At 46.9% G+C, this 19,563-nt stretch overlaps 1 protein-coding gene across 1 annotated transcript in view; it reads left to right on the top strand.

Annotated features, from left to right (window-relative positions):
* LOC126108841 (forkhead box protein L2-like) overlaps positions 1-17,735 on the top strand; it is an 87,543-nt gene extending 69,808 nt beyond the window's left edge. Inside the window, exon 9 of the mRNA XM_049914204.1 lies at positions 17,713-17,735. Within this exon, the coding sequence (XP_049770161.1) occupies positions 17,713-17,735 (23 nt within the window). The remainder of the gene's footprint in view (positions 1-17,712) is intronic.
* Positions 17,736-19,563: the final 1,828 nt, after the last annotated feature.

Below are 19,563 nucleotides of genomic sequence, written 5' to 3'. Positions count from 1 at the left end.
AACACCCCTCTGAAGACGTCCAGCGCAGCTCTGGACGAAACGCTAGGAGCTGAAGAGTTTCACGGACCACGACCTTACATCCCGGAAGGTTTACCAGAAGATATATAATTTCTTTGCACAGAAATCGGCGATTTTGTTTCTGCAAACCACGCTACTGCTTCTGCGCGCTGTTGTGGAGTCGCCATTTTCACTTCATGTGACCATGCTGCCCTCTGGCGACGATGCTTGGCACTTCTGACGCGGGAATGTAAATTCTTTGAGATGCTCTACAATGTGGTTTTTGTCTCCTGGGTCCTTGAAATCAGGGAGGTTTGAGTGGGACACCCTGTACAATCTCCAAAAGAACAACAGATTAGGGCTGCGCATGGTAGCCACGCGGTCTGAGGCGCCCTGTCACAGTTCGCTCGGCTGCCCCCATCGGAGGTTCGAGTCCTCCCTCGGGCATGGATGTGTGTGTTGTCCTTAGCGTAAGTTAGTTTAACTAGTGTGTAAGCCTAGGGACCAACCACCTCAGCGTTTGAATCCCATAGAACCTTACCACAAGTTTCAAATTTCAACAGAATCGATCCCAAGTGTGGATCGTCGCAAATATAAAATAACAAATAATAATAGAAAAGGTGCGACTCTTCACGGGAAGTGATAAAAAAAATGTGTGTGTGTGAAATCTTATGTGACTTAACTGCTAAGGTCATCAGTCCCTAAGCTTACACACTACTTAACCTAAAGTATCCTAAGGACAAACACACACACACCGATGCCCGAGGGAGGACTCTAACCTCCACCGGGACCAGCCGCTTAGGCCATGACTGCAGCGCCTCAGACCGCCCGGCTAATCCCGCGCGGCATATCTATTCTTATTATGACAGGCACTTTCCTTGACGCATAACAACTTTGTAGGGTGCCTAATGTTTCATACAGCCTTACACTTGAAAAATGGTTCAAATGGCTCTGAGCACTATGGGACTTAAATTTTGAGGTCATCAGTCCCCTAGAACTTACAACTAATTAAACCTAACTAACCTAAGGACATCACACACATCCATGCCGTTGGCAGGATTCGAACCTGCGACCGTAGCGGTCGCGCGGTTTCACACTGTAGTGCCTAGAACTGTTCAGACACTCCAGGCGGCAAAGAAAGAGAGAGCACGAGTTTCTGATAGGAACTGGATACACGCCCCATTCTCCTCCTCCCCCCCTTCTTTGTCCATCTTCCCCTCCCACCTCTCTCTTCCTCTCCTCCAGCCACCCACTTCTCTCTCCATCTCCTGCTTTCCGCTCTCTGCTCCTTTTCCTCCTGGCCCTCTGTCCATCTCCTAGTACCGACTCTCTCTGTTTATTGTTACTGAAAACTGAGATTTAGCGGTATTATTATAATCATAAACTATAAATACAACTACCATGTTTCTCACTAAGTTTCACTAGGTATATATATATATATATATATATATATATATATATATATATATAATAGTCAACTACACTTCCGTCAACTGAGTATGTATATATATATATATATACACTCCTGGAAATTGAAATAAGAACACCGTGAATTCATTGTCCCTGGAAGGGGAAACTTTATTGACACATTCCTGGGGTCAGATACATCACATGATCACACTGACAGAACCACAGGCACATAGACACAGGCAACAGAGCATGCACAATGTCGGCACTAGTACAGTGTATATCCACCTTTCGCAGCAATGCAGGCTGCTATTCTCCCATGGAGACGATCGTAGAGATGCTGGATGTAGTCCTGTGGAACGGCTTGCCATGCCATTTCCACCTGGCGCCTCAGTTGGACCAGCGTTCGTGATGGACGTGCAGACCGCGTGAGACGACGCTTCATCCAGTCCCAAACATGCTCAATGGGGGACAGATCCGGAGATCTTGCTAGCCAGGGTAGTTGACTTACACCTTCTAGAGCACGTTGGGTGGCACGGGATACATGCGGACGTGCATTGTCCTGTTGGAACAGCAAGTTCCCTTGCCAGTCTAGGAATGGTAGAACGATGGGTTCGATGACGGTTTGGATGTACCGTGCACTATTCAGTGTCCCCTCGACGATCACCAGTGGTGTACGGCCAGTGTAGGAGATCGCTCCCCACACCATGATGCCGGGTGTTGGCCCTGTGTGCCTCGGTCGTATGCAGTCCTGATTGTGGCGCTCACCTGCACGGCGCCAAACACGCATACGACCATCATTGGCACCAAGGCAGAAGCGACTCTCATCGCTGAAGACGACACGTCTCCATTCGTCCCTCCATTCACGCCTGTCGCGACACCACTGGAGGCGGGCTGCACGATGTTGGGGCGTGAGCGGAAGACGGCCTAACGGTGTGCGGGACCGTAGCCCAGCTTCATGGAGACGGTTGCGAATGGTCCTCGCCGATACCCCAGGAGCAACAGTGTCCCTAATTTGCTGGGAAGTGGCGGTGCGGTCCCCTACGGCACTGCGTAGGATCCTACGGTCTTGGCGTGCATACGTGCGTCGCTGCGGTCCAGTCCCAAGTCGACGGGCACGTGCACCTTTCGCCGACCACTGGCGACAACATCGACGTACTGTGGAGACCTCACGCCCCACGTGTTGAGCAATTCGGCGGTACGTCCACCCGGCCTCCCGCATGCCCACTATACGCCCTCGCTCAAAGTACGTCAACTGCACATACGGTTCACGTCCACGCTGTCGCGGCATGCTACCAGTGTTAAAGACTGCGATGGAGCTCCGTATGCCACGGCAAACTGGCTGACACTGACGGCGGCGGTGCACAAATGGTGCGCAGCTAGCGCCATTCGACGGCCAACACCGCGGTTCCTGGTGTGTCCACTGTGCCATGCGTGTGATCATTGCTTGTACAGCCCTCTCGCAGTGTCCGGAGCAAGTATGGTGGGTCTGACACACCGGTGTCAATGTGTTCTTTTTTCCATTTCCAGGAGTGTATATATATACACTACTGGCCATTAGAATTGCAACACCAAGAGGAAATGCAGATAATAAACGGGTAGTCATTGGACAAATATATTATACTAGAACTGACATGTGATTACATTTTCACGCCATTTGGGTGCATACATCCCGAGAAATCAGTACCCAGAACAACCACCTCTGGCCGTAATAATGGCCTCGATACGCCTGGGCATTGAGTCAAACAGAGCTCGGATGGCGTGTACAGGTACAGCTGCCCGTGCAGCTTCAACACGATACCACAGTTCATCAAGAGTAGTGACTGGCGTATTGTGATGAGCCAGTTGCTCGGCCACCATTGACCAGACATTTTCAGTTGGTGAGAGATCTGGAGAACGTGCTGGCCGGGGCAGCAGTCGAACACTTTCTGTATCCAGAAAGGCCCGTACAGGACCTGCAACATGCGGTCGTGCATTATCCTGCTGAAATGTAGGGTTTCGCAGGGATCGAATGAAGGATAGAGCCACGGGTCGTAACACATCTGAAATGTAACATCCACTGTTCAAAGTGCCGTCAATGCGAACAAGAGGTGACCGAGACGTGTAAACAATGGCACCCCATACCATCACGCCGTGTAATACGCCAGTATGGCGATGACGAATACACACTTCGAATGTGCGTACATCGCGATGTCGCCAAACACGGATGCGACCATCATGAAGATGTAAACAGAACCTGGATTCATCCGAAAAAATGACGTTTTGCCATTCGTGCACCCAGGTTCGTCGTCGAGTACACCATCGCAGGCGCTCCTGTCTGTGATGCAGCGTCAAGGGTAACCGCAGCCACGGTCTCCGAGCTGATAGTCCGTGCTGCTGCAAACGTCGTCGAACTGTTAATGCAGATGGTTGTTGTCTTGCAAACGTCCCCATCTGTTGACTCAGGGATCGAGACGTGGCTGCACGATCCGTTACAGCCGTGCGGATAAGATGCCTGTCATCTCGACTACTAGTGATACGAGGCCGTTGGGATCCAGTTTTTTTTTTTCTTTATTGTAATTTTAGCACCTCATACAGGCGGGCTGTCAGCAGCATAGTACGCCGCTCTTCAGCCTTAAGTGGTACAATCATGTGACAAAGAGGCGACATAGACAATACAATGAAAATGGCGGGCAAAAAAAAAGTAGAGACAAAAAAGCAATAAACATGAAGCCGTTCACGCTGGACGATAAAAACACTAACACTCGTTGACACGGTGCACAGAACACGGAGGACGGCGACGGCACATGCGAACAGTGGAGTTGTAACTGCGAAAGAACGCGAAACACAAAACGAAGCACACACACAAGACACTGATGGCGATGATCTCCGGCGGGTGAATGTTCACTATGCGTGTGAGAGTCCGGGGACCTGCCAAGAGAGGAGGAGGAGGAGGGGGAGTGGGAGAGCGAGAGGGGCGAGCAGAGATGCCACGGGCAGGGGAGAGAGGGGGGAGAGAGCAAAGGGGAGGGGAAGCCCGGGGGGAGAGGGGCGGAGGGAGGGGATGGGGGAAAAGGAAAGAGAAGGGAAGGGAAGGGAGGGAGGGTGCCGAAAGGAATGGACACCGGAAGTGGGGGGTGGGGCAGGGTCAAAGTTGATAGGAGGGGTAGACGGAGGGGAGGAGGACACCATCAGGGAGGGGTAGCCGGCGGAAGCCACCTTGGGAGAGGGTTGGGATCTAGCACGGCGTCCCGTATTATCCTCCCGAACACACGATTCCATATTCTGCTGACAGTCATTGGATCTCAACCGAGGCGAGAAGCAATGTCGCGATACGATAAACCGCAATCGCGATAGGCTACAATCCGACCTTTATCAAAGTCGGAAACGTGATGGTACGCATTTCTCCTCCTTACACGAGGCGTCACAACAACGTTTCACCGGGCAACGCCGGTCAACTTCTGTTTGTGTGTGAGAAATCGGTTGGAAACTTTGCTCATTTCAGCACATTGTAGGTGTCGCCACCGGCGCCAACCTTGTGTGAATGCTCTGAAAAGCTAATCATTTGCATATCACAGCGTCTTCCTCCTGTCGGTTAAATTTCGCGTCTGTAGCACGTCATCTTCGTGGCGTAGCAATTTTAATGACCAGTAGTGTAGTTCTAAGTCTAGGGAACTGATGACCTCAGATGTTCAGCCCCATAGTGTTTACAGCCTTCTGAACCCCGTTATTGCGCGGGACCTAACGTGCGTATCAGCTGGAACAGCAGCAAAAACACTAATTTTCCCTTCTTCTGTCGTCGCTTGTTTCCTTCTGTTACGTTGTCCAGGTGCTAAACTACCACTTTCACGTAGCAGGGGTGATAAATAACTGCCGAGATGGTTGACGTGTAATGCGATACCTTGCCGCCTACACCGTTCAACAAAGCAGTGCATTCCGCCTACACTCTCCATACACCACGAGGTCATCGGCTTTTTCTGCACTGGTAAACCCCATCGTCCAATCACGACCTACTACGTGGACTGCCACACACTAACTGGCTAGCAATTCGAGTGCACTCATGTAATACAAAAGCACACTTTAAACAAACATAACAACATCGTACCCAGCAATCACGCAAGTTCAGTGGCACAAACAAATGTCGGTGTGGAAACTTTTTAAAATACGATCTCTCATAAACGACTCGCACTAGAATCCTACAACAAGCACCACTGACATTTAATTGACCCTACTTCTACTCTGTTAAACTCAATAACCATTGTTCCATTTAAAAAAGTGTATGTTTGCACAGAAAATGCACCGTCTAAGCATTATTCTGTGTAGGGCTAAGAAAACCTCACATCGAAAGCACTTTCCATTTCTGCAATATTTGCAGTGCAAGTTTTAGGTGATTCACCGTGAACATAAGAAATTTAGAACCTACACTTGTCCATACCTTTATTACAGCAACGTGTAGAAATTTGAAGTAAATCAGTTGAGGGCTTTTTGAAATTTCTGGTAAAATGTTTCGACTTTATGTATTACATATATGTATTAAAAATATTTGGTCTATCTCCATCTAAATGTTCATCAGAGTATTGCGAAACAATTTGAAGTAAATCGGTGAAGAAGTTCTCGAAACTTTTGGTAATAACGCTTCCCCTTTATACATTACATATGTATTTATATATTACATATACTAGCTTAGTGCCCGCTGCTTCTCTCGTGTAGCCTGCGTGGTCTGCACTGATCTTTTGTCTTTCTTTAATCAAATTTTGACGTTGCTCACAAATTGCAACACCTTCTAAACTTTTCACGGTAATGAAGGCCATATAAACATGGTCTTTACCGAATGTACTTTTGGCCAAAAAGCGATTCTGGTAGCTGGACTCCAAGGTTTTTCTTTTATCATGCCTTTTCCGTTCTTGTGGTGATATTTCAATAATAAGTTTCATCCCCTGACACATGTTTCTTTTATCTAACAGATAAGCGAAATACCACTTATCATAGTTTTAGATTTTGATTTTTGTTTAAATTTAATGAAATATTATCTTGACAAATTTCACCCGTACTTCTCCCCCTAAGGGATTGAAGTTGCAAAAAGAGTTAAACATGTAATTTTTTTTTATTTCTGACTGAGAAGTCAAATACGAATCTTCATAAATGTCACTTTTCTAATAATGAATTATTTCCAGTACAACTTTCACCCGTTATTTTAACTTCTTGATGGTTGAATTTCCAAAAAGGCTGAATCACGTATTATTTTATTTCTGACTGAGAAACCATATACCAATTTTCATAGCTCTATCATCAAAATTACCTTAATAGCGACATATTTTCAAAAAGCCTTTCACCCCCTATTTCACTCCCATCAGTAGTGGAATTTCGAATCAATCCATTCTTAAGCGATTCTTACAGTATAAGATCCATACCCGTCCAAATATCAGTTTTCAGTGTGTACACGGGGACAAGGAAAAAAAATTCCCGGATTTTTTCCGGGTTTCCCGGTTGAAAACACACTTTCTACCGGGTGAAAATACAATTTTTCCTTGTTAAGTGACAGTACACTTTTCCTCGAAACTGTAAAACTTACCAGTCCTTTGAATGGTTATGGTGTTATACACCGGTGAAGAATTTTTCAGTCCTCTAGAAAAGGAAAGACAAAAAAAAGACCATGTACGCTGCACATTTTCATATTACGACAGTATAAATTCGAATTCCACCAAACAGCGCATGTTACTTTCCGAAGCATTGAAATCGAGATTGTGATGCACTTTTGTAAGCCAGTCATAACTCATGCCACGTGATCTCGCCAGCCGATGACAGCAGATATTCAAAGCTTAGGACACGTGGTGTAGTCAGCCAGTAGCATTATCACTGTTAAGTAGTGCGTACAAACAAATAGGAAAGGTTAATGGTGTAAATTAATATACATAGTTCCCAGAATGAGATTTTCACTCTGCAGCGGAGTGTGCGCTGATATGAAACTTCCTGGCAGATTAAAACTGTGTGCCCGACCGAGACTTGAACTCGGGACCTTTGCCTTTCGCGGGCAAGTGCTCTACCATCTGAGCTACCGAAGCACGACTCACGCCCGCTCTCACAGCTTTACTTCTGCCAGTATCTCGTCTCCTACCTTCCAAACTTTACAGAAGCTCTTCTCCGAACCTTGCAGAACTAGCACTCCTGAAAGAAAGGATATTGCGGAGACATGGCTTAGCCACAGCCTGGGGGATGTTTCCAGAATGAGATTTTCCTCTGCAGCAGAGTGTGCGCTGATATGAAACTACCTGGCAGATTAAAACTGTGTGCCCGACCGAGACTCGAACTCGGGACCTTTGCCTTTCGTGGGCAAGTGCTCTATCAACTGAGCTACCGAAGCACGACTCACGCCCGGTCTTACAGCTTTACTTCTGCCAGGAAGTTTAATATACATAGTGTTGCAACAAGAAAAGCAGAGCTTTCACACATAATATTGGTCTCGACGATTAATAAGCTGCAAGAGAAGATAAACTTTCTCGTATAATGTTGACCTTTTTTTGTTACACTTTTAAGATGCACCACACAAATGTGTCAGTAAAATTTTTAATACCGACATAAATGTCTGATCTTCTGGGCTTGAAATTTTTACTAAATGGCCGTCCTCAAACAGTTGATTTTTAAATGAGAGTCAAACGCTCTGTGATTTAAGAATAAGAAATTCATCGCACATTCTCGCACTTATTTCATCTTTCGTAGAAGGAAATTTACTTTGAAAGTAACACTTTTCAATCAATCATTTGCAATATTTTCCCCGCGACCTTTCAGAAAAAGATTCGTTTCAGCAGTTTCCAGAGAGCGCCAGATAACACGCTTCACCGCGCTTGCGCAGCTACGATGACGCAGGAAGCCAGTATGTTCGTACGTGTAAAACATTAAAAGATCTTATATTATATCATAAAAGAAACAAGACATCAGAGGAATTTCGTGAACCATACCAAAATGCATAATTCGGCTTAAAGTGCACATTCCTAAGTCCAAATTCGGTTGTAAATTTCCTTGGACTACCAGTACTGCCTTATCTCATTTTTGGTTCTTTATTATCGCATAATGCCATAGGTGCTAGAAGATGAAAACATGCGCTTTTGAAATGCAGCCAACAGTTGTAAGTAGCCAATAGTGTGGAATTAAGCACTTCGTTTCAAATAAATTGACTGCCTGAGCGGAAAAGATTAGTAAAGCCATGTTTCTTTTGCAAAACTCACAAAAATAACTTCATTGTTCCGCAAGGCAATAAATGATTGAGTGAAATTTCGTCCCGAGGCCGATACCCCGATTTGCTCCCAGTGAATGTGGCAGCTTGCGCCCCCCGGTAGGATTTTTCCGGGTAGCATCTTGCTGCTTGCTTATACAGCTTGCTTGTAGCCAGAAGCTTGAGTAGGTACATGCCACGAGTCAACCGCGCATGCACATGGTTCAAAATGGCTCTGAGCACTTTGGGACTTAACTTTTGAGGTCATCAGTCCCCTAGAACTTAGAACTACTTAAACCTAACTAACCTAAGGACATCACACACACCCATTCCCGAGGCAGAATTCGAACCTGCGATCGTAGTGGTCGCGCGGTTCCAGACTGTAGCGCCTAGAACCGCTCGGCCACCCCGGCCCTTTCGCAACTGCTCACGAGAATCTAATGTTGACAGTTGTGACGTCATGCTCATCGGAGGCAATTTGTTGTTATGAAGCACTGCATAGTCTTCCTAAAGCCTTTTACACATTTTGCTACTGGCAAACGCTTGTACAAGCACTGTGTTTCCTTGTCTACATGGCGCGTTTCCTTTGCAACTTAAGTTTTATTTTAGTTTTTTTTTTCTCTCTCGTTCATGTTTTATTGCTACAGTAGTATTCTGCAGTAGCGGCGGGATGCAGTAATATCCTTTGTTAGAGTATTATTTCCTACCAGACAAAAATAAAAAAATTTAACTGAAAACTAAAACATACACTCCTGGAAATGGAAAAAAGAACACATTGACACCGGTGTGTCAGACCCACCATACTTGCTCCGGACACTGCGAGAGGGCTGTACAAGCAATGATCACACGCACGGCACAGCGGACACACCAGGAACCGCGGTGTTGGCCGTCGAATGGCGCTAGCTGCGCAGCATTTGTGCACCGCCGCCGTCAGTGTCAGCCAGTTTGCCGTGGCATACGGAGCTCCATCGCAGTCTTTAACACTGGTAGCATGCCGCGACAGCGTGGGCGTGAACCGTATGTGCAGTTGACGGACTTTGAGCGAGGGCATATAGTGGGCATGCGGGAGGCCGGGTGGACGTACCGCCGAATTGCTCAACACGTGGGGCGTGAGGTCTCCACAGTACATCGATGTTGTCGCCAGTGGTCGGCGGAAGGTGCACGTGCCCGTCGACTTGGGACCGGACCGCAGCGACGCACGGATGCACGCCAAGACCGTAGGATCCTACGCAGTGCCGTAGGGGACCGCACCGCCACTTCCCAGCAAATTAGGGACACTGTTGCTCCTGGGGTATCGGCGAGGACCATTCGCAACCGTCTCCATGAAGCTGGGCTACGGTTCCGCACACCGTTAGGCCGTCTTCCGCTCACGCCCCAACATCGTGCAGCCCGCCTCCAGTGGTGTCGCGACAGGCGTGAATGGAGGGACGAATGGAGACGTGTCGTCTTCAGCGATGAGAGTCGCTTCTGCCTTGGTGCCGATGATGGTCGTATGCGTGTTTGGCGCCGTGCAGGTGAGCGCCACAATCAGGACTGCATACGACCGAGGCACACAGGGCCAACACCCGGCATCACGGTGTGGGGAGCGATCTCCTACACTGGCCGTACACCACTGGTGATCGTCGAGGGGACACTGAATAGTGCACGGTACATCCAAACCGTCATCGAACCCATCGTTCTACCATTCCTAGACCGGCAAGGGAACTTGCTGTTCCAACAGGACAGTGCACGTCCGCATGTACCCCGTGCCACCCAACGTGCTCTAGAAGGTGTAAGTCAACTACCCTGGCCAGCAAGATCTCCGGATCTGTCCCCCATTGAGCGTGTTTGGGACTGGATGAAGCGTCGTCTCACGCGGTCTGCACGTCCAGCACGAACGCTGGTCCAACTGAGGCGCCAGGTGGAAATGGCATGGCAAGCCGTTCCACAGGACTACATCCAGCATCTCTACGATCGTCTCCATGGGAGAATAGCAGCCTGCATTGCTGCGAAAGGTGGATATACACTGTACTAGTGCCGACATTGTGCATGCTCTGTTGCCTGTGTCTATGTGCCTGTGGTTCTGTCAGTGTGATCATGTGATGTATCTGACCCCAGGAATGTGTCAATAAAGTTTCCCCTTCCTGGGACAATGAATTCACGGTGTTCTTATTTCAATTTCTAGGAGTGTAGAAATATCTCGGAATTCTAAAAAATTCCCGGGTTTTTCCCGGTTTTCCGGGATCTCCCGGTTGTCCCGGGTCGTATACACCCTATATTTCCTATCCTTAGCAGCTTGGGTTTGTAAAATGACCTTTGTTGGAATAAAATCAATGTTTATATATGTGTTTGGAGAGAGAGAGAGAGAGATTGATTTCTGGTTCAGATTTTTACTTTGAGTCGTAACTGGTACCTGAATTTTGGTTGCTGCCTCCTTCAATGATCAGCTTCTGCACCAGTTGTTGACGTATTACAATTTGGAGGAAGTTATTGTTCTTTAAGGTTTAAAATACGACTCGGTTAGTTACTTGGCCGTATTGCGGACAGCTTTGAGCCCAAGTTTTCGTAGCTTTTTATACCTAAGGGACCACCGTTGTAAGTAAGTAAGATCAAACAGCAATCTGCTTTTCGTGACAAAAGGTGATTGCTTGGCACACAAACTTCCTTCAAACAACACGTCCTGCTCCATCAAAATTGGTCAGTGGATTTCAGCACCATACTGTGATTAAGAAATTATGAGAGGTTGTTACTTATTGAATGAAAACCATAGAGAATGCATTTCTTTTCCGGTATTTTGGTGAACTTTGTACACTTACAATTCTCTCAATTAATAGACGGCGACAACAATGAAGTTCACCTCCTTTTCCAAAAACAAGACATTTCTATTCTTCACTTCCAGAAAATTTGTATACATAAATGTTTGGCAACCCTTACACAAACTTTACTCGGTTTTATAACTAAAATATCAATTTACATTAAATGTAACAATACGTTCTGGGCGATGACCTAGCAACACGTCCTCTTTCCACAAGATGCAGATCAACAGTCTTTTTTTAATAAAATCAATTGTCTTTTTTTTAGAGTCCATACTCAAAGATTCTCTAAGGGATTGCGCGCTAAAGAGTTTCTTGCTGTCGAGCTGCGCTTCACTTCACTTTAAGTAGTTTTTTAACCATATTTACATTTTCGGTATTTACATACATTACTGGGCTTGAAACTTCCTGGCAGATTAAAACTGTGTGCCCGACCGAGACTCGAACTCGGGACCTTTGCCTTTCGGGGGCAAGTGCTCAACCATCTGAGCTACCTAAGCACGACTCGCGCCCCGTCCTCACAGCTTTACTTCTGCCAGTATCTCGTCTCGTACGTTCCAAACTTTACAGAAGCTCTCCTGCGAACCCTGCAGAACTAGCACTCCTCAAAGAAAGGATACTGCAGAGACATGGCTTAGCCACAGCCTGGGGGATGTTTTCACAATGAGATTTTCATTCTGCATCGGAGTGTGCGCTGATATGAAACTTCCTGGCAGATTAAAACTGTGTGCCTGACCGAGAACGTAGGAGACGAGATAACCGGCAGAAGTAAAGCTGTGAGGACCGGGCGTGAGTCGTGCTTGGGTAGCTCAGATAGTAGAGCACTTGCCCGCGAAAGGCAAAGGTCCCGAGTTCGAGTCTCGGTCGGGCACACAGTTTTAATCTGCCAGGAAGTTTCATATCAGCGTACACTCCGCTGCAGAGTGAAAAATCTCATTCTGATTACTGGGCTTCTCAGAATAAAATCGGGCACAAAGTGGTTAAGAAAAAAACAAAGCAGTGAGGCACACATAACATTACAGGTTGGGAGATGACGAGTCACTGAACCAGTCTGACGCTGTTCCACCCTCTTAGGGGTTGAATTTCCAAAACCAATGGAACACCTATTTGTTTCATTTCCAACCGAGAAGCGAAATACCAGTTCTCGTAGATCTTTTTCGACACATTTTCTGCTGCAGGTGTTGCTAGGCTATCGGTAGCCAGAAGAGATAAGACATACGTCCTCGCGGGATCCGCTACTGCAGCTAGCGTTCCCGATAAGGCACGGAGCGACGGAGGGAAACCGTGTTTGTCAGCTTGCTTGTTGTCGCGTGTTTGCATGGGGGGGTGGGGGGGGGGCGTTAAGCTCTGTCCTCTCAGCACCTGTCTGCCTGTCTGTCTGAGCAAGTCCCTTTCGCTCGCACACTGCCCCGTAACGGATTAATTATCGCCCTTTACTGCGGCAACGGGCACTTCTGAAATACCGGGTGTTCGGAAAATTCGCGTTGCAAACTTCTGGGCCTTGTAGAAGGGAGTGAGTACACAATACTTAGGCCGGTATTACACTATCAAATTTCTTTGTCGAAGATTTGATCAAAGATGTGATCAAATATTCCGTCAAATATATTTGACAAAGATCTTTGACGTAGCGCTAGAAGGGGTGTTACACTGTCATCAAATTTTTCGTCAAACTTCAAGATGGCTGACAACAACTTGTTATTAACCGCAGCAGTTGTACGTACCCCAATTGCATTGTGTGCACATGCGGAAAAGAAGTGGGGGATAAATGGAACCATACATACGAGGTTGACAGTCTTAAAAGTCCTGGGATTACGACTTGATAATAAATTCAGTTGGGAGGAGCACACCACAGAACTGCAGAAACGCCTTAACAAATCTGTTTGCAATTCGAGTGTTAGCAGACATGGGCAACATAAAAATGAAAAAGCTTGCATACTTTCATTCCATAATGTCATATGGTATAATATTTTGGGGTAAATCTTCAAGTCAAACAAAAGTTTTCAGAGTCCAAAAGCGTGTAATACGTATTATTTGTGGAGCAAATTCACGGACAACCTGTAGAAACCTCTTCGAAGAACTGGGTATACTAACTACTGCCTCTCAGTACATTTACTCCTTAATGAAATTAGTCCTAAATAATATATCTCTTTTTCCAACAAACAACTCAGTTCATACATACAATACCAGGAACAAAAATGATCTACACAAGGACTTAAAAGCACTTACTTTAGTTCAAAAAGAGATCCACTACTCAGGAACACTTATCTTCAATAATTTGCCAGCAAACATAAAAAATTTAGTTACAAATAAAGATCAGTTTAAAAGCAGCCTGAAAGACTTAATAGTGGCCAACTCCTACTCCATTGACGAAATTTTTAATAGAAACAAATGATGTATTGTATTTATTCATACTATTAGTATTGTTATTTCAGCTTAAATAAAATCGACATGTTCCACATCCACGAGGATCTCCTCAGCACGGATCTATGGAACGAAAAACTAATCTAATCTGGGTGAAGCGGTGGGTTTTACGACGACACGATAAAAGCATTTAACAAAACTTCTTACATGAGGTAACAGTGGAAGACGTCAAGTGGTACATCAATTACTTAAGAATGGATGAGCATACATTCCTGTATGTGCTCAGTGAAGTGTATCTTCATATCACAAAGCACAATATTCACTTAAGAACTGCCCATCTTCAGAAGATAGGCTCACTGTAACACTCCAATTCCTTGCTACAGGAGAGGGTTAGATTAGATTAGGTTAGGTTAGGTTACGTTAGGTTAGGTTACGTTAGGTCTCGTCTCCAATCCTCTTATTTTATTTTTATATTCAGAGTGCCTCACGTTGTAAAGCGCCTCATCAGCTTCATACATCTCTATTAATTTTGTAGTTGTCGGCACACACCAATTGTATTTACCCGCAATGTGTATAAAAACACTACAGACGACAGAATGCTGCAGCGATGCTAGCGCTCCATGTGGTAACATGTCACATTGCGGTGAACAGAAGACAAGCGATTTCTTTGATCAAATCTACAGCGAGGCCCTAGATTTGATCAAATATTGGACGACATTTGACAAAGTTCCTATTACACCATCAAATATCTTTGACAAAGATTTTGGACAAAGATATTTGACAAAGAAATTTGATAGTGTAATACCGGCCTTAGAATAGGAACGCATGTCCGCGACGTTTCAGTTCAGCTGTTCAACTCGACCACTTATGCTTGAGGAACTGAATCTGACGGGACGCAGTACAATTGTAACAATGGGCTGTTTTCCTGTGTTAAAAATATGGTTCTGATTGTTGTTATTGTGATTATTAGAGATGGGCAAACTGAAACAAGTAACTGTTTCGAAACAAATGAAAAAGTACAATATAATGTTTCGATACGGTGTTTAAAAACAGTGAAACAGTTTGTGTTTTGTAATCTAATAAACCTACACATTTTATCATCTTGAATGTCTGCTGTATAGGTATGTCCATATAAACACAAATGAGGTGCGAGAGCGCTAATCATGTAGCAGGAAGTATGAAACTATCACTTGGGCGTCTTGGCAGTTTCGTATTTCGTGCAGCAAATGCGCTGCTTTTGTGTCGTGTGACTTTCATACTTTTCAATTGGCTGAGGACAGCCACAGCTGAAGACAGAAGAACCACCACGAACGGAACTGGAGGTGGGAGCAAACTGCAGAAACAACGGATATGCTACTGGGACTCCTACATTCCGTTAGTATGGGTAATATACCCATCCTGCTAATTTCCCCGCACACAAAGGGAATCATTGTGGATAATAGGCACAGTGACTATAGACTCACAAATAACGCCAAATAAGTCGGATAAAAAAATATAACAGAAAAAAAATTTGTCTTTCAAGGTGTTTCGAACCGTTACTACAAATTCACCATGCTTCCCAACCCTTCCCGTTCACCATTGCACTATGAGAGATATGTCAAACAGATTGCTTGCAATTACACCTACATCAAATTTATGTACATGTCTAATAACTGTCACTCTACGCCTTTTTTGTTCAGAATGTTGTAGGCTTACTTGCGTTTCTTAATATGATTACTGTACATGAACAGAGAAGCGCATGTTATAAAAAAAGTGTAATTTAACTGAATGATTTTCACATATTTATTATTTTGAATGTGAATAGTATGCGTTGTTTTATTGTTTGGTTAGTGTTTATAAAGCAGATGTTACGCCATTTCGTAATAGGACAGTAACCTAGAAACGAAGCTTTATTTTCGGATATCTTAAGCTTCATGCTATTGCTTGTCAAAACGATTTCGACACTCTTGAAAGTGTTTCACGAAGTGGTATGTTGTGTTTCAGTACCTGTGCCGAGCCCGAATCTCGTCCGACACAGAGCGGAATGAAACACCACTGTTTCGAAACAGTGAGCCACAGCCGTTCCGAAACACTGAAACAGTTCCACGTATCGATACACTGTATCGAAACATAGAAACAGTGGCCAAGTCTAGTGATTATAATATTCAAGTAGCACTAGCGGTCAATATTCTCACAAAAGATCTGTTATTTTTATGTAATTAAAGCTTAAACATCAGATCTGGTCACGTGATGGAAAGCACCCTTGCTGGCCCAATGTCTGGCGACGTCGCAGACTACGAGTAGGAGGAAGCTATACGTGCGTCACAGGAATGCTCCATATTCTACCTAGGACAGACAGACCATAATGTCAACATCAGGTACGCAGAGCACACATAAAAGCCTACACACACAACAGACACACTACATCAGACATAGCAACGCTTGTACGTAATGCAGGACACCTATTTCGAAAAGTAGAGCAAAATGTCAAAATACTCCAGCGACTAAATAAAGGACATAAAGTGGATTTGCTGCAAGAAGTGGAGATATATTCACATTACAGGAAATACACTCCTGGAAATGGAAAAAAGAACACATTGACACCGGTGTGTCAGACCCACCATACTTGCTCCGGACACTGCGAGAGGGCTGTACAAGCAATGATCACACGCACGGCACAGCGGACACACCAGGAACCGCGGTGTTGGCCGTCGAATGGCGCTAGCTGCGCAGCATTTGTGCACCGCCGCCGTCAGTGTCAGCCAGTTTGCCGTGGCATACGGAGCTCCATCGCAGTCTTTAACACTGGTAGCATGCCGCGACAGCGCGGACGTGAACCGTATGTGCAGTTGACGGACTTTGAGCGAGGGCGTATAGTGGGCATGCGGGAGGCCGGGTGGACGTACCGCCGAATTGCTCAACACGTGGGGCGTGAGGTCTCCACAGTACATCGATGTTGTCGCCAGTGGTCGGCGGAAGGTGCACGTGCCCGTCGACCTGGGACCGGACCGCAGCGACGCACGGATGTACGCCAAGACCGTAGGATCCTACGCAGTGCCGTAGGGGACCGCACCGCCACTTCCCAGCAAATTAGGGACACTGTTGCTCCTGGGGTATCGGCGAGGACCATTCGCAACCGTCTCCATGAAGCTGGGCTACGGTCCCGCACACCGTTAGGCCGTCTTCCGCTCACGCCCCAACATCGTGCAGCCCGCCTCCAGTGGTGTCGCGACAGGCGTGAATGGAGGGACGAATGGAGACGTGTCGTCTTCAGCGATGAGAGTCGCTTCTGCCTCGGTGCCAATGATGGTCGTATGCGTGTTTGGCGCCGTGCAGGTGAGCGCCACAATCAGGACTGCATACGACCGAGGCACACAGGGCCAACACCCGGCATCATGGTGTGGGGAGCGATCTCCTACACTGGGCGTACACCACTGGTGATCGTCGAGGGGACACTGAATAGTGCACGGTACATCCAAACCGTCATCGAACCCATCGTTCTAGCATTCCTAGACCGGCAAGGGAACTTGCTGTTCCAACAGGACAATGCACGTCCGCATGTATCCCGTGCCACCCAACGTGCTCCTAGAAGGTGTAAGTCAACTACCCTGGCCAGCAAGATCTCCCGATCTGTCCCCCATTGAGCATGTTTGGGACTGGATGAAGCGTCGTCTCACGCGGTCTGCACGTCCAGCACGAACGCTGGTCCAACTGAGGCGCCAGGTGGAAATGGCATGGCAAGCCGTTCCACAGGACTACATCCAGCATCTCTACGATCGTCTCCATGGGAGAATAGCAGCCTGCATTGCTGCGAAAGGTGGATATACACTGTACTAGTGCCGACATTGTGCATGCTCTGTTGCCTGTGTCTATGTGCCTGTGGTTCTGACAGTGTGATCATGTGATGTATCTGACCCCAGGAATGTGTCAATAAAGTTTCCCCTTCCTGGGACAATGAATTCACGGTGTTCTTATTTCAATTTCCAGGAGTGTATGAAGATAAATATTAAACGAAAAACTTGAAAGTGAATCAATGACTTTCTTCAGATGTTTCAGTAGTATACTTAAATAAAAATAGTAACACATAGAAATAAATACAATTGTTAAATAGATATGAGTAAATTGTGATCCAAATTGTTAAAGGTAAATAACCTCTGTACAAAAGCATATCATATTCTGTGGAACACCTATAATGTCATCTCTGTTGACTACTTGTAAGAACATCTGTGTAACTGTTTTGGTTATGCAAAATGCTTCTACATCTACATCTACATCCATACTCCGCAAGCCACCTGACGGTGTGTGGCGGAGGGTACCTTCAGTACCTCTATCGGTTCTCCCTTCTATTCCAGTCTCGTATTGTTCGTGCCATTTCCACCTGGCGCCTCAGTTGGACCAGCGTTCGTGCTGGACGTGCAGACCGCGTGAGACGACGCTTCATCCAGTCCCAAACATGCTCAATGGGGGACAGATCCGGAGATCTTGCTGGCCAGGGTAGTTGACTTACCCCTTCTAGAGCACGTTGGGTGGCACGGGATACATGCGGACGTGCATTGTCCTGTTGGAACAGCAAGTTCCCTTGCCGGTCTAGGAATATTAGAACGATGGGTTCGATGACGGTTTGGATGTACCGTGCACTATTCAGTGTCCCCTCGACGATCACCAGTGGTGTACGGCCAGTGTAGGAGATCGCTCCCCACACCATGATGCCGGGTGTTGGCCCTGTGTGCCTCAGTCGCATACAGTCCTGATTGTGGCGCTCACCTGCACGGCGCCAAACACGCATACGACCATCATTGGCACCAAGGCAGAAGCGACTCTCATCGCTGAAGACGAAACGTCTCCATTCGTCCCTCCATTCACGCCTGTCGCGACACCACTGGAGGCGGGCTGCACGATGTTGGGGCGTGAGCGGAAGACGGCCTAACGGTGTGCGGGACCGTAGCCCAGCTTCATGGAAACGGTTGCGAATGGTCCTCGCCGATACCCCAGGAGCAACAGTGTCCCAAATTTGCTGGGAAGTGGCGGTGCGGTCCCCTACGGCACTGCGTAGGATCCTACGGTCTTGGCGTGCATCCGTGCGTCGCTGCGGTCCGGTCCCAGGTCGACGGGCACGTGCACCTTCCGCCGACCACTGGCGACAACATCGATGTACTGTGGAGACCTCACGCCCCACGTGTTGAGCAATTCGGCGGTACGTCCACCCGGCCTCCCGCATGCCCACTATACGCCCTCGCTCAAAGTCCGTCAACTGCACATACGGTTCACGTCCACGCTGTCGCGGCAGGCTACCAGTGTTAAAGACTGCGATGGAGCTCCGTATGCCACGGCAAACTGGCTGACACTGACGGCGGCGGTGCACAAATGCTGCGCAGCTAGCGCCATTCGACGGCCAACACCGCGGTTCCTGGTGTGTCCGCTGTGCCGTGCGTGTGATCATTGCTTGTACAGCCCTCTCGCAGTGTCCGGAGCAAGTATGGTGGGTCTGACACACCGGTGTCAATGTGTTCTTTTTTCCATTTCCAGGAGTGTATATTGTGAATAGCAACGGTCCTACGACACTCCCCTGCGGCACACCTGAAATCACTCTTACTTCGGAAGACTTCTCTCCATTGAGAATGACATGCTGCGTCCTGTTATCTAGGAACTCCTCAATCCAATCACACAATTGGTCTGATAGTCCACATGCTCTTACTTTGTTCATTAAACGACTGTGGGGAACTGTATCGAACGCCTTGCGGAAGTCAAGAAACACGGCATCTACCTGGGAACCCGTGTGTATGGCCCTCTGAGTCTCGTGGACGAATAGCGCGAGCTGGGTTTCACATGACCGTCTTT

The sequence above is a fragment of the Schistocerca cancellata genome, chromosome 11 (assembly GCF_023864275.1).
Source record: "Schistocerca cancellata isolate TAMUIC-IGC-003103 chromosome 11, iqSchCanc2.1, whole genome shotgun sequence".
Classification (NCBI taxonomy): Eukaryota; Metazoa; Arthropoda; class Insecta; order Orthoptera; family Acrididae; genus Schistocerca; species Schistocerca cancellata.
Note: the sequence above shows the minus strand (reverse complement) of the source record. Positions and strands in the feature narration are given on the sequence as shown.